Raw genomic sequence first — 27,136 nt, 5'->3', positions numbered from 1 at the left:
CGGGACTCGATCCCAGGACCCCAGGACCACTCCTGGGCTGAAGGTGGCGCTAAACTGCTGAGCCACCCAGGCTGCCCTGTTAATTCGTTTTTTTGTTGTTGTTGTTGTTCGTTTTTAAAGATTTTATTTATTTATTCATGAGAGAAGAAAATGGTTTTACCTTTTCTTCCTTATTTAATTAACTGTTAATTAAACATTAGTTGTAATTACACAACTAATATAGTGTCATAAAAATTTCAATAATAGGTATAAAGTAAAAATACTGAACCAGGGGTTTTATACATAAATGTTATATAAATACAGCTAACTTACAAAAACATGATCACTCCATCATTCTGTTGAGCACTCATTTATTTCACGTAGAAGTCCTTTTGGGTGACAGATTCATGATAGGCGCCGATGACGTTGCGTGGCAGACACTCCCAGCAGCACGCCGCCTGGAGAGGCGACAGGGAGCTGCTGAAGTGACCCAGCCTGGAAGGTGCCAAGGTCTGCGGGTGGCCATGCCCCAGCCCCGGGTCTTACAGGACCACCACGGGAGCCACAGAAGCAGCCAGCGGTCCAGAGCTGGGAGGTCACAGGGCTCGGTGCCCCGTTTCGAGCAGCATGCTTTCCAGAAGCAGCCTGCTGCTGGTCTCCACGTAGGGCTGGTGCAGCCACATGGACAAGTAGCTCAGGGTGAGGTCGTGGTCCGTGGTGTGAGCCAGCTCCTCAATGACCGTGCGCTTCAGGAGAAGCTCCTTCTGGTACATGTCGGAGAGCTTTCGGGAAACCTCATCTGAAACAAAACATCTCCCTTTAGGAGCAGAAATTCATGGAACTGCTCCTGCCTGGGGGTGAGGCGCTACTTTGAGAAGCTCCTCATTGAAAACCACACTCGGCAAGAACACGGAGATAAGGAAGGACCAGGAGGGTATTCATCATCCGGCTTGTGCAGATCAGTAGGATTAGACGGTGCGGGAAGTGTCATGAAATTAATAAGTAAGTGTGAACTTTTCTGCTCAACTCTTCAGTCTCGTGATGATCATAAACAGCAGATTCACCCCAAACTGACAATATTCCAATAACACATTACATCAAATGGTTTTATCCTTTTCTTCCTTATTTAGAAGTGAGGTCTCAAATCAGCATCAAATAGGTAGGCCCTTCTTTTGAACTAACAAAGCTAAAGGTAACTCTGAGGGGCCACTGCGTGGTTTAGTCAGTTAAGCTTTTTTCTTTTTAAATATTTTACTTAAAAAAATAAAATAAATATTTTACTTATTAGAGAAAGAGTGAGAGAGTGTGCACGGAGGGAGAGGGAGAAGCAGACTCCTCGCTGAGCAGGGAGCCCGATGCAGGACTCGATCCTAGGACCCTGAGTTCATGACCTGAGCTGACAGCAGATGCTTAATTGACCGAGCCACCCAGGTGTCCCAGCAACCAACTCTTGGTTTCAGGTCAGGTCACAATCTCAGGGTTGTGGGATCAGCCCTGCATCAGGCTCTGTGCTCCGCAGGGAGTCTGCTTCTCTCTCCCTCTCTCTCTGCCCCTCCCCCTGCCCTGCTTGTGCACATGCCTGTACTTCCTCTCTGTCAAATACATAAATCTTAAAAAAAAAAAAAAAAAGGTAACCCATGTTCCAGTAGTTTTCTTCTGTGGGGTTGGCTGAACTGACCTCAATTTATCATTTTTTTCAATGCAGGGCTTGAACTCATGACCCTGTGATCAAGACCCGAGCTGAAATCAAGAGTCAGATGCTCAGGGTGCCTGGGTGACTCAGTCGGTCTTTAGCTCAGGTCATGAGATTGATCCCTGCATGGAGGGGTGGGGGGCGGTCCTGCTCAGCAGGCAGTCTGCTTCTCCCCTGCTCATGCTCTCTCTCTGTTAAATGAATAAATAAAAAAATCTTAAAAAAAAAAAAAGTTGGATGCTTCAGCAACTGAGCAACCCAGGCACCCCCAAACCCATCTTTCTACAAAAGAAAAAAAAAAATTCTGCTTCTGCAGAGGACGTGGAATTCATTGTACCCATTGTTTTTTTTTTCTTTAAAGGTTATTATTATTTTTTTTATTAGGTAATCTCTGTGGCCACTGTGGGGTTTGAACTCATGACCCCAAGATTAAGAGTCACTGGCTCTATGGACTGGGTCCAGCCCAGGTGCCCCAACCACTTGGTGTTTGTTTGTGTGTGTGTTTTTTAAGATTAATATTTATTTATTTATTTATTTATTTATTTATTTATTTATTTATTTGACACAGAGAAAGAAAGTGCATAAGCTGAGGGAGGGGTGGGGGGAGAAGCAGGCTCCCTGCTCAGCAGGGAGCCCAACACGGGGCTCCATCCCAGGACCCCAGGATCACGACCTGAGCTGAAGTTAGGCACTTTACCGACTCAGCCACTAAGGGGCCGCACCTCGTGTCCCCAACCCCGACCACTTGGTTTTAAAGGGGTAACAGAGGCGCCTTGCTTCCCATGTCTGTAATTATGTTTAACATTCTTTGGTAATTATTGGAGGCAAGGAGAAATGCCTATTCTATCTATGCCCCTCAATCTCCTTCCCGTCCAATGGGTCCTCTCAAATTGAATTTCTTTTTTCTTTTTTTAAAGATTTTATTTATTCATGAGAGACAGAGAGAGAGAGGCAGAGACACAGGCAGAGGGAGAAGCAGGCTCCATGCAGGGAGCCCGATGTGGAACTTGATCCCAGGACCCCAGGATCAGGACCTGAGCCAAAGGCAGATGCTCAACTGCTGAGCCACCCAGGCATCCCTCAAATTGAATTTCAAAGCCTGTCAGCTTCATCAAGATCTAAAGAACACAAATGCCCTCATGATTTCTACTCCTGAGAATCAACGAGGAGAGAACTACTTACAGAAATAGGCTGTGGGCCATGTGTGAAACAGGGGAGGGCGATGCCTCCCGTCCCTGTAATGGTAGTCCTCTAGCTCACAAACCCCCTTGGTGGTCGAAGACAGCTTTTCCATTTTCATCTGGATTTTGGCCTGGAAAGAGATTAATTGAGAACATGAGAACCTCATCTGAAATCCATTCCCGTCTCAGATTCAATAACTCTAAGATTTCGGAGCTAAGATGTAGAAGTCTGTTGGGACCCAAAGTCCAATAACTCAACACTGTTAACTCTGTGCGCCACACATTTCTGGGGAGATGGAGGCAGAGAGTTGCTACAATTTCATTAATCTGCATTACCTCAGAAATAAACCCTGGATTTCCAGCACTGGAAAGAAAAAGCTTGCCGACTCCCACTTCGCTAAGATTTCTGAAGGCACTAACTTTTTAGCACCGAAAACCCGGAGGAATCACAAGGCAGGCTCCACTTTTATGCAATGAGAAGAGAAAGGGTATATTATATGAGTTCATTTCTGACTTTTATTAGCTGCCTCTTAGATTACTGAAACCTTGAAGGCTCAGTTTCCTCATTTGTAAAACAGTGGTAATGAAAGGCAGCCTGACACACTTGACACAGGAAGTGGTGAGAGCGGACGGCGACGGTGCTCGGGTGGGTGTGCTCTGCGGGAAGCCACTGACCACATCATCTGCCCGGCCACTGCAGGGGACCGGGCAACATCTCCACTGCGCGGATGAGCCAGCAGAGGCTCTGACAAAGTGCGTCCTTTCACATGGTGTGAAGAAGACCAAGTATTTCTGAAGTACCTAGTTGGAGCTATAGATGGATTTGTTAGAAAAAGGGGTGAAGTGACTTAAGATTTCAGTTTCAAGCAGCACAGACCTACTAAGACCACATTCTAACTCCTATGTATACTTAGTCCTAGGTACACGGGTAAGTACAGAGACCTATAAATTGTCAAAATCTGAATTCCTTACACTTGGTTCTTTAGCCACTCCCCCATTATACCGGAAGTGATATAAGTTTAGCTAACATTGACTTTTTTTAAAAAAGATTTTATTTATTTATTCATGAGAAACAGAGAGAGAGAGAGGCAGAGATATAGGCAGAGAGAGAAGCAGGCTCCATGCAGGGAGCCTGATGTGGGACTCAATCCCGGGGACTCAATCATGCTCTGAGCCAAAGGCAGACCGCTGAGCCACCCAGGCGTCCCACTAACATTGATTTTTAAAGGACTACACTCTTCTTCCCAATCTTTTTAGGTTTGCTATATCGCTTGGCCAAATCCCAGGAGGTAGGACTCAGCATTTCTGTAATAGAATTGGGAAGATCCTGAGGGCTGCTGAGCTAGGGAAGTTCAAAGCCAGCACCCCCACCATGCTTCCTGACCCCAGGTCTCTTGATGCACCATCCTGTGTTCTTTGCATCCTGCAGCTCCCTCTTGCCACCTAATTCAAAGCAGAGCTTATAAATGATCAGGAGAGTAAGAAAAATCCTGGAGGCCTGACCCAGGTCATCAACAGAGACAAAGGTTATGCAGTGAGCAGCCCTGAACCTGCAGGACGTGAACCTGCCCACACTCCCAGCTCAACCTCAGTACACCTCCTCCCACCGACCAAACTGCAAAATGTTCATCCAGATTAGGGAAAGGGGTGTGTGAAAGCCTCCTGCCAAGGTCAAACTCATTAAAGACATTCGAAGCCAAGTCTGGGAAATCACTCTCTCCACAAGCTGGAGGACAGGAAAAATGATATTAAAAAGCCTTATAACATTAACTTTTCGGTTTGAACATAGAATGAGAACTTGTTTCCAAACCTCTTCAAAATAGAATAAATTCACCGGAGCAGAGGATTTTAGTGCCTGACAGCTGGCACTCGGATCTTGGTTTCTAAAACCATGCTCCAATAAGAGCAACAGGGGCTCCTTGGAGAAATGGCTGAACCTAGGGTGGAGGCAGGAAATACATGGGATGGGCCTGGAGCATCTTGTAATGCTAGAAAGTAAGGAAGTGTTCGAAAACACCCAAACCAAAAACTCACAATGGTGGAAGCATGTCAAAGGGACAGAGGAGCCAACAGAACTCTTCATGGCCAAAGCAGAAACAACTTGAGGAACAAAATAAAGCAATAAATATATTATAACCAAAGTGGAAAAAAACAAACAAACCCCTTGAGTCCATACTGCTAGAAATAAATGGTCCAGTAATTAATAGGTGGGGGAAGAGAGGCAGGATTTATGTACATGCTCTGTCCCCAAGGAGGTGGGGAAGAACTTTCCATGCCTCCAGGGTGGGCTGTGTGCACAGCAGGAAAGGAGCTCCTTTTGCAGAGCAACCAGGGAGCACCTCAGCCAGGTGGTCAAGGTTAACACCCACGGCGATATGGCCGGGTCACAGTCCACGCCCTTGACGGGATGTGATGAGACCTCTTCTCTGTGGTTTCCCCAAAAAACCCACAACCCCTGCCAAACCAGGAGAAAGTCATCAGACAGCTCCCAAGTGAGAGGCAGCTGCAAAATGCCTGACCCGTACTCCCCAAAAGTGTCAATGTTATAAAAACCAAGGGAAGCTTGTGGGACTGTGCTGGCCCGAGGAGCCTAGGGAGACATGACGACTACGTTCACCGTGGCGCCCGGGATGGCAAGAGGGCACTGGGGAAAAGTGAAGGGAATGCGAATAGACTACAGCCTTCACTCAACAACAGCGCATCAATACTGGCTCACTCATTACGACATACGTGGCGTACGCGTTTGTGATGTGTAGGACAGTCGTGTATGAAACAGGGTGCAGGCTGGGGATGGTTTACGCGACCTCTGTCATACCTGCTCAAGCCTTCTGAGCTTGGAGACTGTCCTAATAAATAAAGTGTCCCTAAGAATATAGAGAATATGAGCCCCTGGGTGGCTCAGCGGTTGAGCGTCTCCCTTCGGCCCAGGGCGTGATCCCGGGGTCCTGGGATCGAGTCCCACGTCGGGCTCCCCGCAGGGAGTCTGCTTCTCCCTCTGCCTATGTCTCTATTTCTCATGAATAAATAAATAAATACAATCTTAAAAAAATAAATATAGAGAATAAATTCACTGGATCAGGACATTGTGGCTTGGGGAGTCTGTAGAGATGTGGGGCCCTGCCACGTCCCACAGCCACTTGGCTGTGGCTTAGTAACCCTGTGCCACGTGGGATGGCCTATCTTCCAGCTCGGGGGACTAACCTCGGGCCGGTATGCCTCTCCCTCCCACTCATACTTGCCTTTGAAAGAAATAAAACTCCCCTTCTTAGGAAAAAGGGAGTAGGCCCCGGGCTCAAAGACTTTGATGGGGAGGCAATATTCAGCTGGAATGTGTATAATGTGATTTTAATTGTATTATAGAAAAATGTTAAGTAAATAAACAGGATGGGATTAACACAAATAGCGAGGTAGGTGTAAGAAGGGAGGAAATGTGTGTGCACCAACGTAGCTCCGCCCAGGACTTCATTCCGCCAGGAGCTTGGTCATAAACCCACCAAGTAATCCTCCAGCCTTCTGGGGGCACATTTCCTGCCACGAGACACACCCCGTCCGTGGGAGCCCCTTCCAGCTCCGCATAGGACCTGCCACGTTGTTCCCTGGTGGGAGCCAAAGCCTCTACCAGGACCAGGGATCTCTCTTGTCCCCTCAGAGGCCTCAGAAAACCAGGAGGCCGCTTCCTTTCCCTGGGACAGCCTTTTGGCTGTGACGGCAGCTGTTTTGTCTACTGGTCCCCCCTTTTCTGGGCGAAAACTCCAGTTCCTCCAATTACATGTCTCTGACAAGGGTGGCCTCCCCCAGGTCCCCACGAGGCCCCTCCAGACACGCATCCGCACTGTCTCCCATCATTTTGTTGGCTGTCATGCACACAGCCCAGGCTTCATCTGAAGATCTTGGGAACTCGGCTGACCATGAACACGCGGCACCTACAACCCAGCGGCGACTTTCCCCTGACCTGCCTCACCCTGGGCCTGTGCTGCAGGTCAGAGGGACCAAAGGCAGGTGCCCCACATTTCCTCTGCTGCTGCTCAGTCCATCCTGCTAGCTGGGTTTTCTGGATCTTGACTCTCCCCGCTAACATCTTCCCACGCTGTCCCTCCTTGGCACAGGTTAGTGGGGCTGAGGAAGGAGTCCCGGGGTACCAGCCTGCCACTGAAGAATGGGGAGAACGTAGGATGGACACACAAAACCAACCAATCACTCCTGGCATGCCTGAAATGAAAGGCACACCCTCTCTTCCCCATTGGCTCCCCTCTGAAACTTCTTTCTAGCGGGTACAGTTATAAATGAGAGCATGTGATCTAACAAGAACCAAATGGCCTTAAAACAAAATCCTGGGGAGCCCCGGGTGGCTCAGCAGTTTGGTGCCTGCCTTTGGCCCAAGGCGTGATCCTGCAGTCCTGGGATCGAGTCCCAGGTCAGGCTCCCTGCATGGAGCCTGCTCCTCCTTCTGCCTGTGTCTCTGCCTCTCTCTCTCTCTCTGTGTCTCTAATGAATAAATAAATAAAATCTTAAAAAAATAAAATAAAAACTAAATCCTTTCAGATTTTTTTACATTTTATAAAAGTCACATTAGTATGTGTTAAAAATGTTTCCCGTTCTGACACAGCTTTGAGATTCTGCAACACGCTTCATCCTGGAAGGGAATGAGGGGTGAAGAGGCTCTGCGGGGGGGCAGTGGTGCATCAAAATGACAAACAATGCGGGGGTCAGGCTGGAGCGCAGCTGACTGAGCACCCTGCTTTTTGGCTGTCTAAATTGTTTTAATATGTACATCTGCTTTTTGTTCAAACAAGAATACACCTTTTTAGAAGATTTATTTATTCATTTACTTGGGAAGGGGGAGAGAAAGTGTGTGCAGAGGGAGAGAGAATCTTAAGCAGACTCTGCACTGTATGCGGAGCTGGACGTGGGGCTGGATCTCACGACCCTGAGAGCATGACCTGAGCTGAAACCAAGAGGTGGATGCTTAACCAACTGCACCACCCAGGTGCTCCCCGCCCCCAAAATATTTGCCATGATCAAATGGGTTCACTTGGGGAAAAGAAAACAAAGTGGGCAGTTTTCTAGAACTTACAGCTTTGTCAATTTCAATGGCTTATTTAGCCTGTGTCCACAACCTGCTGGTCGGTATCTGTGTGTCCAGACCTCACCTGCCAGAGACACAGCTGCCAACACGGTGACAGACCAAGAAAGCAGATCTCGCAAAGCCCACACCCTTTACTCTCCCACCTTCTAGTGTGTGGGGGGTCAACGCGAATTCGCGGACCCGTCTTGTTACCTGCTCGAGGAGCACATGGAGGGCAAGTGTGTCTCCCCGCAGCACAGCCCCAGGGCAACGTGAGGCAGAGCACAGAACAGGACAATTACCAAAACCTACTCATTTATTTAGGGGAGACTATGTAGCCCCATAAGCATCCTAAATATCCCAAAGACAGTAGTACTGATTTCACTCACAAAGAAAAGGCCAAATTACCAAAGTGTCCTCGACCATTTATTTTCTCATTTTAGTGTTTCTGAAGCCCTAATGCATCTTATAATTGATGTGATATTTTATTTTTATTTATTTATTTTAAAATATTTTATTTATTTATTCATGGGACACAGAGAGGGAGAGAGGCAGAGACACAGGCAGAGGAAGAAGCAGGCTCCATGCAGGGTGCCCGCGGTGGGACTCGTTCCCGGGTTGCCAGGATCACGCCCTGGGCCGAAGTCGGCGCTAAACCGCTGAGCCACCCAGCATCTGTGATGTGATATTTTAAATTGGGGGCACCTGGAGGCTAGTAGGTCAAGTGTCTGACCCTTGATCTCAGTTCAGGTCTTGATCTCAGGGTCGTGAGTTCAGGCCCTGCATTGAGCTCCACGCTGGGTGTGGAGCCTACTTAAAAAAAAATAAAAGGGGTAGTGTTTTTTTCCCTGAAAAACTCTTTTACACTGCTAGTCAGCTTTAGAACAGTTAGAATCCTCAATCTGAGCAACTGGTATCTTGAAGAAATATAATCATGCTCCACATATTCTGTTAAATAGGTAAGGAATCATGCTAAGTATCAGAAACTTTTCCATCAAAAAAGATTAAAGGATAAAGATTTCCAATGTTCATGGGTAAGTTTTAGTTACCCAAGTGCGAGAATGTGCCCGGCAAGGAGAGGAGGGGCTAAGTCTACATTTGGAGGCAGGTATGGTAGGTACTGGAACCCAGTCATTAGTTAGACATTGAGAGCATCTCTCCTGTGCTGGCAGGGCCCACAGGCCAAATTAGCCCACACCCGACTTCCGTATGGTCCAAGAGCTCAGAATGAGTTTTACATTCTGAAATAGTTCAAAGAGAATGTGAAAAGAATATTCTACGACACATGAAAATTATTAACATTTCAGCGCCCATAAATAAAGTTTTATTGGAACATAGCCATGCTGACAGAGACTTGAACTACCTCCATTTGTACATCCTGGTGATGGAAACCAAAACTACCCCCTCAAGCAATGACAACTACCCGGAACCGGCAAGACCCCGTGTGACTGACCCAATGACCGAGATCAGCCTTTTACTGCCCACCTGCATGTACCCACCGACCTCTGTCCCACACTCTCCTTACATAACCCTGTGGGTCTTTCCAGCACTTTGGAAATGGTCTTTGAGACGTGAGTCCACCATCCTCCCAGTGTCAGCCTCCTGAAATAAACTCCTTTCTTGTGTCCCCACCACCTGTCTCTCTGCCTGTGGATTTTGTCAGTGGTGAGTGGCCCAGCCTGGCCTGTTTGGGAGCCCGGAGCCAGGTGCTCGTGCACCCCTGCACCCCAGCTATGATGCCATTCACTTCTATACCCTCCCTGACCCATTTTAGCACCTTGCTACCTGGTGGAGCCAGTGGTGACAAGATACGGTATGGCCCACAAAGCCCAAAATATTTACGGCACAGAGCCCTTGGAAGGGGGTGAGATGGACTAGATATCATGTAGGGCAGAAAGAACAAAGGTCTGGGACAGCATCCTGGGGAGCACTGAGATTTAGGGGGCAAGTGGAAGAGGCTAAGGAGAGAAAGATCGGTGTCAAGAGGAAAACACCTCCCATGGCGCGGACACCTGCAGAGCACTGAGGGAACCCCAAGTACACCCCTGGGCCTTGGTGACTGCGAGCACAGGTGGCCAGGGGCTCTGGATCTCACCAAAGCATCGTAGGTGGTCTGCAGCTCCTCACACAGTGCCTCCAGCTCCTTGCTATATTCTGGAAGCCTCTTGTCCGCATCTTCCCTGGAAGTCGGGCTGCTGCTCTGTAACTCTGTCTTGTCTTCACTCCTGGACAAAATGGAAAGGAGTGGAAACAAAGTACACTCTGAAAGGCACCTCACTTCGTTATGGCAGACCCTGGAAAGCATGATCTCCACATAACCGTGTCAGACTTAGGCACAGGTGTTATCTCACGTGGCTATAACATATGATTACTATTTATGTCCACAATGAGCACGTCCACCAGTTTTGCACTAGAGTGAGTCAGCTGAATGCAGCCCCAACGGCGTCCCCGGCCTAGGGCTCTGTGCTGGGCGTACAATGACGACTGAGACGTGACCATTTCCCCAGAGTTCACCATCTGGGAATTATTTGGTAAACTGAACCCTGGGGCCTGTGGGGCATGAAATTAATCTAGTGTGGTCACAACACTTCAGGGAAAAATTAAACATAAAAACAGAACAGACAATATCAGAAAGCTCCTTACGCAGGAAGGCAAAGAACTGTCTCTTGCTGGCGGGCCTCGGCAGGAAGAGGCAGCAGAGGACCTGTGGCATGTGACGTGCGGTGGGGACTGGCCAGAGCCGGGGGACAGCAGTTGAGACTCTCAACTCTAGCTAATGGACAATGACTTAGGAACACAGAACTGTAACTTTGAGAAATAAGAAACCATATATGTGGGCAGCCCGGGTGGCTCAGCGGTTTAGCACCGCCTTCAGCCCAGGACATGATCCTGCAGACCCAGGATCGAGTCCCACATTGGGCTCCCTGCATGGAGCCTGCTTCTCCCTCTGCCTGTGTCTCTGCCTCTCTCTCTCTGTGTCTCTCATGAATAAATAAATAAAATCTTAAAAAAAAAAAAAAAAGAAACCATATACGTAGGAAAGTGCAAAGAATAATGAAGCAAACCTTCCAATCAACCACTAACAGGTTTTCTCATGACTTCTTTGTCTTTTTTAAAGAAATTGCTGGGGAGAGAGAGGTGGCGCCTGGGTAGCTCAAGTGGTGAAGCGTCTGCCTTCAGCTCAGGTCATGATCTCAGGGTCCTGGGATGGAGCCTCGCAATCAGGCTCCTTGCTCAGTGGGGAGTCGGCTTCTCTTCCCTCTGCCCTTCCCCCTGCTTGTGCTTTCTTTCTCTCTCAAATAAATGAAAAAAAAATTTTTTTAACACAAATATCTTTTTTTTCTTTTTTAAGATTTCTTTATTTTGAGAGATAGAGCGAGAGCACAAGTGGGAGGGGCAGAGGGAGATGGACAGAATCCCAAGGAGACTCTGTGCTGAGTATGGAGGTGACACAGGGCTCAATTTCTGAGATCAGGATTGAGCCAAAACCAAGAGTCTGATGCTTAACCAACTATGCCACCCAGGTGCCCCTAAATAAGAAAAATCTTAAGAAAGAAAGAAAGAAAGAAAAGAAAGAAAGAAAGAAAGAAAGAAAGAAAGAAAGAAAGAAGAAAGAAAGAAAGAAGAAAGAAAGAAAGAAAGAAAGAAAGAAAGAAAGAAAGAAAGAAAGAAAGAAAGAAAGAAATTGCTAAGGAAAAATACACTCCTTTGTCTCCTCTACTTTCCATCCTCCACCTGACACCTGATACCCAGTCATCAAAAGTGGGGAGTGGGGTTCTCCACACCAAGTAATTCTCACAGTTGATGGCCAACAGCTGGGCACCCCACAAGTTAAGTCCATTCAGACAGTATCTACCAGAAACAGCCTCAGATCCCACAGGTCAACACTTGGACCCACAAGGCTGTCCCACTCAACTCCAGACACTAACGCCAGTCTAAGATGTTCCCTGTGCTTCTGACCAACAGGCTCTGAACCCCCCCTTGGACCTGAAGGGTTTGTTGGAGCGGGTCACAGAACTCTGGAAAATGGTTTACTTACTAGACTGCTGGTTTATTACAAAGGATATTAAAGGATATGAAAGAACAGCCAGATGAAGACATACATAGGGCAAGGTCCAGAAGGGTCTTGAGCACCGGGGCTTGGGTCTCTGTGGAGTTTGGGTGCCACCCACCCTTCTGGCATGTAGAGGTGTTATTGTTCACCAAACCAGAAGCTCTCGAAACCTATCCTTCTGGATTTTTATGGAGGCTTCATTACGTAGGCATGATTGATTAAATCATTGGCCATTGGTGACTGACTCAACCTGCAGGCCCTCCTCCCTCCCTGAGAGGTGGGTGAGAGGCTGGATCTGGAAGTTCACACTCTCTAACCCCCTGCTTGGTCCCCATGAGGCTTTCCAGAAGTCACCTCCTTAACATTAACTCAGGGGTGGCTGGAGAGGACATGTTATAAACAGTAAGACACTCCTTTCACCTGGATCATTCTGGAAGACAGAAGACCAAACATTATAACAGAGGATGCTCCTATTGCTCTTATCCGTCAGGAAGTCAGAAGGGTTTTAGGAGCTGTGTGCCAGGAGCAGGGAGGGAGACCAAAGAGATATTTCTTCCTATAAATCACAACATCACAGAAACAAAGTGCAACGTTGTGAAGTCCAGGCCATACTGATCTTCTGCCCAACACTCATCCATCCCAAAGGTGTGAGTTTCACAGCCAGAAGGCCTGTGTCCTTCCAATCCTTTTTTATAATTTTCTATAGACATAACCGTGAACAATATGTAGCGTAACTTTTTATTTAAAATAGACATATACAGTTTATACCTCCATACAACATTTTACCACTTGTTATTTTTTTTTTTTTTTTTTTTTTTTTTTTAGGATTTTACTTATTTATTCATGAGAGACAGAGAGATAGAGAGAAGCAGAGGGAGAAGCAGGCTTCCTGCTAGGAAGTCCCAATGCGGGACTCGATCCCAGATCCCAGGATCACGTCCTGAGCTGAAGGCAGCGGTTGAGCATCCGCTGAGCCAGCCAGGCTTTTCTTAATAGAATTTAATTTACGCATGTGGATTAAGACCACCATTCCTGCCCTAGAAGACTCCCAGGAGGCTCGTGTCCGATCACTTAGGGTGCGGGGCTTAGAGCACGAGGAGCTCTATAGGTACTTACCATAAACTGATTTTCAGGTTGGCAATTTTATTTGCGGTAGCAAAACCTGTGTCATTAAGGGTTTCCCATTTCAGGATTAAATTATGCCAATCAGCGGCATTGTCCTTAATTTTTCTCGCACTGACAGATAAGACAGGTTTTCTGGGCGTTGTTCCTCCAAGAGTGTTTGCTGATAGGGAGTAAAAGAAACATAGTTATTATGAAATTTGTGAAAATAAACAAAAGGAGCCTCATTTAAAATGGAGCGGGGAAGCCCTGAAGGGGCAGCTCCCGGGCCCACACACGACTTGCTGCGGCCCGCACGACCAGCAGGAAGAGGAATATAGGAATCATTATGACAAGGGAGGACACTTTTCACGTAGGAATTTCATTTCTGCTTTTGAGAAAAAGAAGATCCCTCCCCGCTCCAGCACAACGCACTGACTACCACTGGCACCAATGAGAAAGCCCCCGAACCTCGAACTCTTGCTCCCCACAGACATGTGATCAGCACCTCCCCACTGCCCCCTAAAACCTAATCAAAGCTGCCCTTCCCTTTACCTCTTCGACTGGCCTACGATTCATCGTGGCGAACTGTCCCGAACTGGAATTCCTTCGCTATTCCTGAACAAGCTCATTTTTTTACTTAGAGATGCTCTTTGCTGTCTGCAGTTTACATTACTTGGTGGTCAGAGTGGGGTCGGAAGGAGAGGACCCCAGGGGATGACGACCGCCAGGCCTGAGCGCGGTGCCTCCACGGAGCTCTCCTGCTCATCCTCTGGAGAGTCTCTCAGATGTCGAGTCCTCCCCTTGGAGGAGCACCTGACTATTAGGATCTGCTTAAAGTACTTGCTTTTATTTTTCAAACATCAGATTTTGAGTAATAGGATCTTGATTCTCTACTCTCTCAGAGGGTCCTCCTTCTGGGACCCCAGATGGTTTTATGTTTAAAAGCTATTGTCCTGGGAGCACCTGGGTGGCTCAGCTGGTTAAGCGTCTGCCTTTGACTCAGGTCATGATCCTAGACTCCCAGGATCAAGCCCCGCATCAAGCTCCCTGCTGGGGCGGGGGGGGAGTCTGCTTGTCCCTCTGCCTCTGCCCCTTTCCCTGCTCATGCTCTCTCTCTCTAATAAATACATATTTTCAAAAAAAGCTATAGTCCCCCCTCACATGCATTATTACTTACTTATTTATTTTTATTCAAGTATATTAATGTACAGTGTTATATTAGTTTCAGGCACACAATATAGTGATTCAACACTTCCATATACGCCCCAGTGCTCATCACAAGTGTGCCCCTTCATCCCCATCACCTGCTTCCCTCATCCCCCACTCACCTCCGCCCTGGTGACCATCAATGTGTTCTCTGTGGTTGAGTCTTTTTTGTTCGTTCATTTGTTTTGTTTCTTAAATTCCACATATGCATGAAATCATATATTTGTCTATCTCTGACAACCCGACATCAAAAAACCAATAATCTAGTTAAAAGATGGGCAGAGGATCTGAACAGACCTTTTTCCAAAGAAGATATACAGATGGCCAAGAGACACACGAAGAGATGCTCAACAGCACTGATCATCAGGGAAATGTGAATCCAAACCACAATGAGGTATCACCTCACACCTGTCAGAAGGGCTGGTATAGAAAAGACAAGAGGGGTGCCTGGGTGGCTCAGTAGGTGAAGCATCTGCCTTCAGGTCAGGTCATGATCTCAGGGTCCTGGGATCGAGCCCCATTTGGGCCCCCTGGTCGGCGGGGAGTCTGCTTCTCCCTCTCCTCCTGTCCTTCCCCCACACTTGTGCTTGCTGTTTCTCTTTCTCTCTCTCACATAAATAAATAAAACTTTTTAAAAAAGACAAAAAATAAAATGTTGATGAGGATGTGGAGAAAAAGGAACCCTTGTGACTTGTTGGTAGGAATGCATTTTGACTAAATGGACCAACTTAACCAAAGACAAGTCAAAACTTCCATGGCCATTATGGGGAATTCTCGACCCCCACAAACTTTTATTGGAACTAATTAGAAAGCTCTGGAGCTAAAATTAAGCAGACTCCATGGGATGCCTAATTTGATGGGTACCTGGAGGCTTCTAAACAGATTCAGGACTCTCAAGTTGCCTCTTTGTAAAATACTGATTCCAAATTAACCAAGTGGAACAAACAATTAAAGAAAGACGAAGATCTTCTGAGGCCTTGTGCTCTCCTCTCATGCTCTTGGTCTCAGGGCACAGGACTGCCATCTTGCACAAAGCCCAGGGCCACCTTCCTCTTTCCCACATTGTCCCACTTCCTTCATACCCTGAACTTCCTCATTCAATCCTCTCTCTGAACGTCCTTCCCCTTCTCCCCAAGCCTATTAAAACCTGCCCCATTACCGTCAGACCCTCTGAGGATCCAAATGCTAAACCCCCAATTTCTCATGTGCTCTGGACTAAAGCTGAATTCGGAGCTACAGTCAAAGACTTTCCCGAAGTGAGATTTGGGAATCTTAGATTTGCTGAAGACCCTCGTAGATCCTCAGAGATTTGCTGAGTTGCTTAATATGGTGATTCAAACTTATCAACCCAATTTCTGAGATTTATACCCGCTATTACACACGTGTGCTGTCGAGGGCCAGTCCCAGCGCTGGGTGAACCTGCCACTCGGGAGGATGCTGGTGAGAGAGGATGCCAATGACCTCCATTCTGACCTCAGTCAGTACTTCCTAGATGACTAAGTTCTCCTTTCCAGCTTATCTCTTAACTCAGGCAAGAGAACCAGCTGGCAAAGCAACCTGTGAGGGGAACCAAAACTATTCCCTCAAGCAACAAGGGTGCCCCGAGTCAGCAGGACCCCTGATGACTGACACCAAGGCGATGAGACCTGACCTTCGCTGCCCCCTGCACGCACCCACCAACCTTTGTCCCACATTCTCCTTATATAAACCTGGAGGCATCTTCAGCACATTGGAGAGGGTCTTTGAGACATGAGTCCACCTGCGTCGGGCTCGCTGAAATAAACTCCTATCTTGTGTCACTACCACCCGTCTCTCTGCCTGTGGATTTTGTCAGCAGTGAGTGGCCTAGCCTGGTCTGTTTGGGAGCCCGGAGCCAGATGCTCATGCAGCCCTGCATGCTGGCCACATGGAAAGATCTCTAGCACCATAGATGGGACACTATCCCCTGCCTTGCTATATTATTGAGTTCCTGCAGGCGCTAAGTAAGGGATGCCCAAAACCTGCTGAATGCACTAAGATTCAAGCTTGTACCCAAAAGCCCAATGAACTCATGTGTGATTATTACAGCTGGCTCCAAATTGTTGTTTTTTGGTTTTTCTTTTCTTTCTTTCTTTCTTTCTTTCTTTCTTTCTTTCTTTCTTTTTTTTTTTTTTTTTGGAGGGAGAGAGACAGTGTGTGCATGCATGTGTACAGATGGGACAGGGCTAGGCAGAAAGAAAGAGAGAAAATCTTAAGCAGACTCCACACTCAGCATGAGCCTGATGCAATACTCAATCTCATGACCCTGAGATCATGACCCCAGCTAAACTCAAGAGTTGGATGCTTAACCAATTGAGCTGCCCAGGCGCCCCTCCAAACTGTTTTTATTTTATTTTTTTTAATTTTTATTTATTTATGATAGTTACACACACACACAGAGAGAGAGAGAGAGAGAGAGAGAGGCAGAGACATAGGCAGAGGGAGAAGCAGGCTCCATGCACCGGGAGCCCGATGTGGGATTCGATCCTGGGTCTCCAGGATCGCGCCCTGGGCCAAAGGCAGGCGCCAAACCGCTGCGCCACCCAGGGATCCCTCCAAACTGTTTTTAAAGAAAATTCTGGTCTTCCTTTAAACACTGTATCCACTTGGATTTGGATAGTTTTATCCAAATAAAACTATCCAACATGGGTAGTTTTTTTTTTTTTAAGATTTTATTTATTTATTCATGACAGATACACACACACACAGAGGAAGAGACACAGGCAGAGAGAGAAGCAGGCTCCATGCAGGGAGCCCGACGTGGGACTCGATCCCGGGTCTCCAGGATCACACTCCGGGCTGAAGCCAGTGCTAAACTGCTGGGCCACTGGGGCTGCCCAGATGGGTAGTTTTAAACTCTTTGTTATTAATGGGTCAAACTGGGATCTTCCCCTTCTAGTTAAAATCCCGGGACTCCAGGATCACGCCCTGGGCCGAAGGCAGGCGCTAAACTGCTGAGCCACCCAGGCGTCCCTATTGGAAAGAGATTCTTGATCCCACTACTTAGGAAGGTCAAGAAGACTTAGCTTTTAATACCTAAAAGAAAGCTTAATAAATCCCCCTGCCCTTGGCCATCCCAATTATCAACTTTCCTTTTTCCCACCTATATATGAAAAGGAAGGGAACTCCCTGGGATTACCTACCCCAGGTAATGGTGGATCTCCCAGGTATGGGGATCACCATCAACCCCATAGGGCATTACAACCAACAACAGGCCCTGTGGGACCAGGCACCGTGCCTCAGAGCCATTCCCACCACCACCCTTTTGGCTAAGGGCAGTGAGGAGACAGTCTGGACCCCAGTAGCCATCCCATGCCCTGGACAGTAGAGGCCCTCCTGAACACCCTTCACCCTCTGGCCAGTCGTCCCCCTCCTATGAAAGCCTCTTCCCAACCTCTCCTCCCAGAACTCCTTGCTGCAGTCACCTCCCTGTTCATGCCAACTCTGCAGATCGTGACTCCCCTCCATGATGACTGACAGGAGACTCCTTTGCATGACACTAACTTCTCATGGTTCCCTGATGGTTTTTAGGTGAGAGGTAGAAATGGTGAATGTTGTGCTGGATATGCACTTGCAACTCCCTTTGAAGTAACTGAGCAATACTTTTGCCTTAGGCTACTTCTCTCCAACAAGCTGAGCTGTACACCCTCACACGGCATGCTCGCCAAGGGCACAACTGCCTACATTTACTCTGACAGCAGATATGCCTTCAGAGTGACTCACAATTTTGTGATTATGGAAACAATGCGGCTTCCCACTTTTAGCAGGGAGAAATTTTCAAATGGATTTTATGTCCAAAATTTATTAGGTGCTATACTCCAATCAGCTGCTCTGGCTATTATTATTTTTATTAGAGATAGAGCATAAAGGGGTGGGGGGAAGAGGGAGAGAGATAATTTTAAGCAGGCTCCATGCCCAGCACAGAGCCTGATGTGGGGCTTGATCTCATGACGCTGAGATCACGACGTGAACCAAAATTAAGAGTTGTAGACACCCAGGCCCCCCTGCTCTGATAAAGGTTCCTGGGCATTCCACACTTGACTCCCTGGAGGCTAAAGGGAACCATCTCAGTGATATTTCCACCAAGAATGCTCTTCTCAAAGGAACCAACAACCATACCTCTGTTGTGGTCCAAAGGGATGTTTCCCCAAATGACAATCTAGAAGAATTGGCTAGAGATGGCCCCAGAAAAGGAAAAACAAAATTGGAAATCTAGTAATTGTCAGTTTGATAAAAAGAGAAAACTCTGGGCCAAATAATAGTCCAGTCCCGCCAGAGACTCTAAAATTCCTATTACTGACCACTGTGCACGCCGTCATTGTTCTGCTCATAAAATGACTTTTGTAAATCACTACTCATGGGGAATATTAATAAGGCCATAAAAAGTGCCTACTTTGCTTGTCCCCAACTGCCCAAACTGCAATCCTGGGAAACCTGTCCACACTGTCCCCAGGAATTTTAATTGCCCTATGGACCATTTGAGGTTTGGTGAGTGGATTTTATTACAGCTCCCCCCATCTCATGGATACATATGTTTTAGCCATAGATTGTATGTTTTCTCACTGAACTTGGGTTTTCCCTTGTGGGCAGGCTACTGCCACCTCTGCAGCTAAAATTCTAAGAGAAAAGATCATTCCTACCTGGAGGACCACCCTGGGACTTCACAGTGACTAGGGAACTCTTCACTGGTCAGGTGATGTGACCAGTCTGTGCTACGTGGCTGGTTTTACAACACTCTCACTATATTTACCACTCTCAATCCTCAGGACCAGTTGAACTGGCATCATTAAGATGTAGCTGGCAAAAATCTGTAAACTACTTTGGCCAAAGGCACCGCCAATGGTCATTTTAAATCTCAGGTCTACTCCTTTTGGAATTCATCAACTCTTACCCTTTGATATAATCACAGGACGCCCAATGTACTTGGCTCTTGCTTCTTTTGATCCACACGTGATAAAAGGAAACATACTTCAATACTGTAAAAGCCTTATTACTTCTATTGAAAATAACTATGCTTTAGTAGAGCAATCCTTTTACAGCACGCTCCTGGGAGATAAAGGCCTCAAACATCACAGCTACAACCTGGAGATCTTGTCTACTAGAAAAATGAATAGACTTTTGGATTCATTTGTCACATCCAAAGAAAGCACCAAACCCTGACTGGACCTGCACACCAACTGGTGACACGAAAATACAAATTTGCAGGAATTGAAACAGGCCACTGAAGCAGATAGCTTTCCCGGGATTACCAGACCAGACCTACATATACCTTCTTTCCTTTGCTCTTCTCACTCTTACTTCACCCCCTCTTTCTTCTTCTTCTTTTTTTTTTTTTTTTTAAGATTTGTTTATTTATGATAGACATAGAGAGAGAGAGAGAGAGAGAGAGAGAGAGAGAGAGAGACAGGAGGAGGGAGAAGCAGGCTCCATGCTGGGAGTCCGACTCGGGACTCGATCCCGGGACTCCAGGATCACGCCCTGGGCCAAAGGCAGGCGCTAAACCGCTGAGCCCCCAGGGATCCCCTCCTCTTTCTTCTTCTTTCTTTCTTTTCTTTCTTTCTTTTTTTTTTTTTTTTTGAGAGAAAGAGCATGCATACAAGTGGTGGGGGTGGGGAGGAGAAGGAGAGAGAGGATCTCAAGCAGGCTCCATACCCAGCATGGAGCCCAACATGTGGCTCGACCTCACAACCCGAGATCATGACCTGAGACAAAACCAAGAGTTGGGACGCCCAACTGAGTGAGCCACCCAGACGCCCCTCACCCTCTTTTTTTTTTATTTTTTTATTTTTTTTCCCCTCACCTTCTTTTTCTTGGAAAGTCAATGCCCCAATCGCATTTCCCAATCCCCCGCAGAAGAAGGAAACCTGACTATTGGATCTGTCACCAGAAGCTCTGATCTGTTCACAATATTGGAGACCCCTTGGTCTTACCTATAACCGATTTCCTTCTAGTGCCAAATGCCACTGTTGATTACACCCACAAGCCTATAGATGTTACCTATCGAGTTAGGCTATTATGACCAGGCATTCCCATATTTGCTTCAGCCTTTCCCCAGTCGTAACCACACTAGCTCAGTTAAATCCCTCCATCTTTGTTAATTGTACAATCCCACATTTTTTTCCTTATCTAAGTGTGGTCTCCCTACACCTAAAGGAAATACAAACAAGTTTATGCCCCTTTGCAAATTTTTAGAAAAGATTTCTTAATGAAGGGATGGCCTCTCATAGAATGCCATCCCAATTCCTTTCATCCCTGGATTGAAAAGGTCAATCGGGAAATTCCAACTAATAAATTTATCAATAATAAGACCTTAGCTGGAGTCCCCTGGGTACCACCTGGTTTCATTTTTGTTTACAGTGGACAGCATTTTCCATACGCATACAAATGCTTAGACAGTTGGCAACTTGGAAGTCAATGTTTATTGTTTATAACAAATAAAACAATAACAAACCAGAGGCCTCCGCTGACCTGCCACATTAGGCCTCCATGGCTCTCTTAACTGGGAACTTCAGGGGGCTGTACGACTCCTGGTTTGCCTCTGTAGGGAGGCTTTTCCTCTGGAATCGGAATAAGAGCAAATGAACACATGATCAGAAATCTCTCCCTAACATTAGAAGAGGTAGCCGATTCTACAGCCAAAGCAAGAACAGCTCGACAATGATCACATGACTTGTTGGCTAAAGGAAGCTTTGGACAATCTACTTGCTGAACAAGGAGGCATTTATGCAATGGCAAATACCACCTGTTTGTTGCACCTGGATAAATATGTCTGGAGAAAGAGAAACCCAATTACACAAGATCAGGGAAGGAGACCTCTGATTGCAACAAATTTCACCCAATGACCTCTGGTCTTTTGATCTATTTAGCTGGTTACCTTCAGGTTTGAGCTCCTGGTTTAGAACCATCATCCTGGATTTGTCATATTACTTTTAATTCTGCTTTGTATGATTACTTTTAAATTTTGTACCCATTGCCTGTCAAAACTTTGCAGGAACAGATGCACCAAACAGTGTGATGCTAGCTGAGGGCTTCCAGATGCTCTCTAACACTTAACCTCGCAAGAAAGAGATTTTAGATGGGAAATGCTGAGTCCTCCCTCGTACTCTTTCTTGTTACTCACAGGTGGCCTCAGTAGTTTCTAGTCATTATGCACTTTCCTTCCAACCAGAAAGGTCCTTCCTGGCACCCAGGGACAAAAGCCACTATATACGGAAAACCGGACTCTTGATAAAGTGATGCTTTTGAGAAAAGACCTTGATCTAAAGGCAGAAATGTGAAAATAAAGGAAATCTCCTGTAAAATAGAGTCAGAAAGCCCTGGAGAGGGGGGTGCTTACACATGTTACCACTTGCAGTGGCTCGCACAACAAGGAGGAATAAAAAGATAAGAATTATCTCAACAATGGAGGACATATTTCACATAGGAATTTTATTTCCTGCTTCTAAGAAAAGGAAGAGCCCTCCCTGCCCCAATAATAATGCATTAACTGTCGCCTACAGCCAAGGGAGAAACCACTGTGCAGAAACCACTAAACCTCAAACTCTTGTTCTTCTCCAATACACTTGTTTACAATAACCCTTCCCAGTTTCCCCCTGAAACCTAATGAAAGCTGACCTTCCCTTTGTCTCTTCAAACCTGCCTATAGTTCACTATAGCTTGCCTGTTCCAAATTGCAATTCCTCTGCTGTGGTTGAATAATTTTTTTTTACTTAAATAAAATTGCTCTTTGCTCTGTTAAAATTAACAAACTTTAGTTTAATAAGTCTTAACAAACTAAGATTTTTATGGTCTTAGTTGGAGAGCAAACATATATGTAAGTATACATTTTTTTTTTCTTTCCATCAGAACAAGCCAGATGGAAGAGATGCAGGGGACAAAGTATGCAGAAAGGGGCATGGAGTCTCCATGCTCTGTGAGTAGTACACCATTCTCCTCAAATCTCCACATGTTCATCCACCTGGAACTCCCCAAATCCCATCCTTGTCAGCTTTTATGGAGGCTTCATTGCATAGGCATGGTTGATTAAGTCACTGGGCAGTGCCCATTGATTGAACCTCCAGCCCCTCTCCCCTGGAGGCACAGGGGATGCAGGTGGGGCTGAAAATTCTAACTCTTTAATAATCACATGATTGGTTTCTGTAGGGGGGAACCAGCCCCCACCCAAAGGTCACCTAGGGACTTCCCAAAAGTCACCTTATCAATGTAACAAGACATCCTGATCATTCTCACACTTCAGAAACACCAAGGGTTTTACCTCTGTGCCAAGAATAAGACAAAGACCAAATATTTACTTATTATAAACCATAATATCACAGCCTGTTATGCAAGTCCTGTCTACCACTTCTCCAGCTTCCCCCAGCTTGCTCTCCATGCCTTAGGGCTAGCTCTGTACAAGTTCTGACTCTGACCTAGAATATCTCCCCTGGCCATGTGTGTCCCCACTCACTTGGCTAACTCCTAGTATTCTTTAAGGCTCTGCTTATTTAAGGATCATATTGGTTTTCCCTTCATTCTTTACTTATACCACTAACCAACAATGTGCCAGGCATGGGGGATGAAGTGACTGAATGAAACATACCAGGACCATTTTCATGGAACTTACTTTCCAAAGAGGAGGTGGATAATAGACAACCAAATGACCATGACCAATTTATATCTTGGTAAGTGCCCGGTAGAAAAGAAAATGGGGTCTTGTGTTAGAGTGAACCCCTGAAGAGATGTCATTTAGGCTTGTTGAAAGGTCAACAGTATGGGTCCTAATGTGAGAATGAGCTTGGTGAGTCTGAAAAACTGAGCAAGGCCAGTGTATCTATGATGAGGGTAGAAGCAGAAAAATGTTCACCTTTAGCCCAGAAGGCTGACCTTTAGTCTACATAGTTCTGAACAAAGATCAAATATGTGCTGGTCAAAAAAAAAAAAATAACTAAATCGTGCTGGTTGCTACATTCTTTTTTTTTTTTTTTAAGTTTTTGGTTTTTCTTTTTTTTAAGATTTTATTTATTTATTCATGAGAGACATAGAAAGAGAGGCAGAGACATAGGCAAAGGGAGAAGCAGGCTTCCTGTAGGAAGCCTGATGCGGGACTTGATTCCAGGACTCTGGGATCTCGACCTAAGCCAAAGACTTAGCTCAACAGAGGGAGAAGCAGGCTCCATGCACCGGGAGCCCGATATGGGATTCGATCCCGGGTCTCCAGGATCGCGCCCTGAGCCAAAGGCAGGCGCCAAACTGCTGCGCCACCCAGGGATCCCCTGTCCCCAGGCTACTTAAATAAACTTACTAAGTTGCACCATGCAACATCCCAGGAATTCTTTCTTGACTGTTGTGCTCCATGACCCCACATCACTTATAAAGGAAAGGTGGTGGGGAGGGACCTGGGTGAGGAAGCAGTCAAGCAAATGGAAGCTTACATACTAAGATAAAGAGTTTAGGTTTATTCCAAGTCAGTGGAAAGGAACCAATAAGCTTTGAGTAGGAAAGTGATATGATCTGATGTAGGTTTTCAGAAAGAAAGCCACTCCTTCCACAGAGAAATCTTCCTGGATCTCCCAGGTTGGGTTAGGACTCATCGCACTAGATGTCTGAAACCACCTCTTCTTGAACTATCACCGACACTCACTAGTGTGGTAGACTTGCTGGGTGGACTGTGAGGCCACCCGAATAGTGACTATGTCTTGTTCCCTCTCCTCACCCAGGAACACAGTAGGTGACAAATAAAATATGTTAAATGGAGAAATATTTTTTTACCAGCTGCACTATCATCTTCTAAGGGTTTCTCTCCTGCAGGAGGGGCTCCTTGAGGGCGAAGACCACATCTGATTCATTCTCCGTCTGCTCCATATTTAGCAACCCAAACCACAGATCTAACTCCAAGGGACCCCAGGCCAGGAGGGAAAGAGACCAGGAACGAGAGGCCCAGCACAGAGCAGAGAGGTTCAGCATAGCGGCTCCCTCCCTGATCCTCCCAACCTGCGCACGTTACTACGTGGGATCAAGTTGAGGCTCAAACGAGCTGACCCAGCGAGCACTCGCTGATTGACAGCTCTTATTAGAGGCAAAGGGCTCTGTGCGGCGGGTAGTCCCGAGGGGGAACTCAGGGAAAGGTTTTGGGAGGAGCTGGGCATGCAAGCCCTGGCACCCAAGCACCCCGGCTAACGCTAGTTTACAAAGACAATTACAATTTGGGGGGTCAGGATGTGCTGACACTCCCTCGCACACATCCAGTAGTTTTTCGTTTATTTTTTTTAATTTTTATTTATTTACGATAGTCACAGAGAGAGAGAGAGGCAGAGACACAGGCAGAGGGAGAAGCAGGCTCCATGCACCGGGAGCCCGACGTGGGACTCGATCCCGGGTCTCCAGGATCGCGCCCTGGACCAAAGGCAGGCGCTAAACGCGCCACCCAGGGATCCCACATCCAGTAGTTCTGGAAGACAACAGAGGCCCGGCCAAGCCGGTGGGCTCCGGGGCCGCCCGCCGACCCGCAGGACGCTCCCGCCGCGCGCGCGCACCCACCTGCCATGCGTCCGCAGGTATCCCGGGAAGGAGCGCGAAGCCCCGCCCACGCCCGCCGGAAGCGCGCTGACGTGCTTCCGCTCCGCGCCGCTGGCCGGCCGCCACTTGTGGCTCTGCCGCTCTAGCCCCCGGCTGTCGCTCAGCGGGCCCGGCGCGGTTGCCCAGGGAACGGGCTCCCGGCAGCCCCCGCGGCCCGGAGTCCGTCCCCGCCTCCTCCGGCCGGGCCGGGCCGACGAGTCCGGAGGGGCCGCCGCGGGAGGTGAGTCCCCTTCCTCCGCGCCCCTTCCTCGGCCTCGCCCGGGCCGCCCTTCCCTGGCCTCGGCGCCTGGGGTCGCCCTGCCCGTCTCGCCCGCGCGCCAGCACCTGAGGCGCCAGGCTGGGCGGTCCTCCGCCGCGTCCCCGGGCCCTCATCCCTCATCCCTCATCCCTCATCCCTGGGCCGTCATCCCTCATCCCCCGTCCCGCGTCCTGGGTCCCCCTGCCGGCCCGCCCGCGGCGCCTGCCTGACGTTGCGCCCGGTCGGTCCCCCGACCCTCCGCGCCCTGGCGCTGCTGGCGCAGACCTGGGCACGCACCCCCAGGTGTTCCGGAGGGTGAATGGGGGTCCCCTCCCTCAGTCCTGCGTTAGGGCCTGGAGGCTTCAAGGATGGGGTGCCCCGGCGTCAGACCCCCCAGCCGTGCGCTCGGCGCAGGTGATGCCACGTCGCTGCGCTGCAGCTTCATCATCCGTTAAACGGGGATGATAACGCCTTCTACCCCTGGGTGGGAGGATCAGGTGGGTCCGTGCGTGCGAAGTGCTGAGCACCGAGCCTGGCACCTGATACACTTCACTAAAGGGTCGCCCCCTGCTGTGGTTGCCCACACGCTCTACTTCCACTTCCCCTCCCTGCTCTTGATCCTTCTTCCTCACTCTCTCGCTGACGCTCAGGAATCTTAAGTCTGTTACGTTTGTTCCTTCTGTTCCATCTGCTGGCGGGACTGTGGGGTCCCCAGCCTGGGTGCACGCTTTATCTGCTGGAGTGATGCGTTGCACTTGCGGGTGACCCCCCCCCCTCCCCCGGACTTCTTGCAAATCCAGCATGAGCAGAATCTGGGAGTAGTCGCCAGTGTCTCCTAAGCTGCAGGGCTTTTTGTGTTTTCTCACACCCAGTGAAGTGCACCTTGATAGGGTTTCTGACCTCGTAGGGCTTTTTGTTTTGTTTTGTTTGATATCTCAGCTTACATCCCATGTTCGTTCATTCACCAGGGATTGATTATTTGGGGTCCCTTGAATGTCAGCCATGTGCTAGGCTCTAGGGATGCTGTGGTCCCAGTCGCTGCCCGCTGCCCTCAGGGAGCTTTCTAACCAGAGAACCAGCCTGTACAAATAGAGGGGATGCTCTCCCTGAGTTTTCAGGACTGGCCTTGAGACTCTGGTGGGGAAGATGGGATACGGATAGTCCTCCTGGAGGAGTGACTAGCAAGTGGTTTTCAGAGGTTTAAGTTATTTTGGAGCCACATTGTCTTTCTCTCTCTCTCTTTTTTTTTTTTTTAGATTTTATTTATTTATTCATAGAGACAGAGAGAGAGAGGCAGAGACACAGGCAGAGGGAGAAGCAGGCTCCATGCAGGGAGCCTGATGTGGGACTCGATCCCGGGTCTCCAGGATCACGCCCTGGGCTGCAGGCGGCGCTAAACCGCTGGGCCACCGGGGGCTCCCCCACATTGTCTTTCTCAGTAGAAGACTGGCTTCTACTGATTTGTTTTCCAGTTTTCTCCCAGGAAGGTAACACTTCAAGTTTGGATTTTATATTAGCTTCTGGATAGTTTGGACAAAATGGTTCCTGGCACTTGGGGGAAAAAAAAGAAGGAAACAGCATCAGTTGATTGAACTTGGAAAAATGAAGGACAAATCAGGTATCAGTTGTACACATAATGAAAACAAGCATGGAGAGATTTCTAGATATAGTGAAGCACAAGGAGCTTGGTAGAATCAGGAGGGAGTGGACAGCTCAACAGCTCTGTGGACCCGAGGTAGAAGTGAGCAGTTGTTCAAAGTGTGTGTTCAGTTTAAACGCATGTGTTATTTGGGCCTGGACTTAAGAGACCAGTGAATTTTTGCATAACAGTGGATGTATATTTGGGCTGTCATACCTGGGGAGTCCTGGCAAGGTGTTTTGAGAGTTTAACAAATAGTTGCCGAGTACAGTATTGACCATACTGTGTTGGTCTTTGGAAGCACCACAAGGAATATAGACTAGAAGGACCCGGGTGAAGTCCACAAAGAGTCCATTAGAGAAGTTGGAAAACAAAGGATGGACTGCTGTGTGATAATGAGGTGCT

At 47.7% G+C, this 27,136-nt stretch overlaps 2 protein-coding genes across 2 annotated transcripts in view; one reads left to right on the top strand and one right to left on the bottom strand.

Moving 5' to 3' along the window:
- Window positions 1–333: 333 nt before the first annotated feature.
- CINP (cyclin dependent kinase 2 interacting protein) lies at window positions 334–24,900 on the bottom strand. The gene is made up of 5 exons (XM_055304368.1): window positions 24,816–24,900; window positions 13,089–13,257; window positions 10,014–10,143; window positions 2,855–2,984; window positions 334–778 (listed from the first exon to the last, which is right to left on the bottom strand). Exons 1-5 carry the CDS (start codon window positions 24,820–24,822, stop codon window positions 576–578), a joined length of 639 nt encoding a protein of 212 aa, XP_055160343.1. The 5' UTR covers window positions 24,823–24,900; the 3' UTR covers window positions 334–575.
- Window positions 24,901–24,932: 32 nt separating this feature from the next.
- Window positions 24,933–27,136, top strand: part of TECPR2 (tectonin beta-propeller repeat containing 2) — a 101,451-nt gene continuing 99,247 nt past the window's right edge. The window contains exon 1 of the mRNA XM_055304346.1: window positions 24,933–25,074. The gene's annotated coding sequence lies outside the window, so the exon portion shown is untranslated. The remainder of the gene's footprint in view (window positions 25,075–27,136) is intronic.

Source organism: Nyctereutes procyonoides, unplaced genomic scaffold (assembly GCF_905146905.1).
Source record: "Nyctereutes procyonoides isolate TBG_1078 unplaced genomic scaffold, NYPRO_anot_genome, whole genome shotgun sequence".
Lineage (NCBI taxonomy): Eukaryota > Metazoa > Chordata > Mammalia > Carnivora > Canidae > Nyctereutes > Nyctereutes procyonoides.
This window is presented reverse-complemented; position numbering and strand designations above follow the sequence as displayed.

Excerpts from the sequence above, each read along its gene's own strand:
- CINP (XM_055304368.1), bottom strand. Across the intron at positions 2,985-10,013 it reads AGACCACCTACGATGCTTTG|GCCAAAATCCAGATGAAAAT; the intron begins GTGAGATCCAGA and ends ATCTCTTTCCAG. Across the intron at positions 779-2,854 it reads ATGGCCCACAGCCTATTTCT|ATGAGGTTTCCCGAAAGCTC; the intron begins GTAAGTAGTTCT and ends GTTTTGTTTCAG.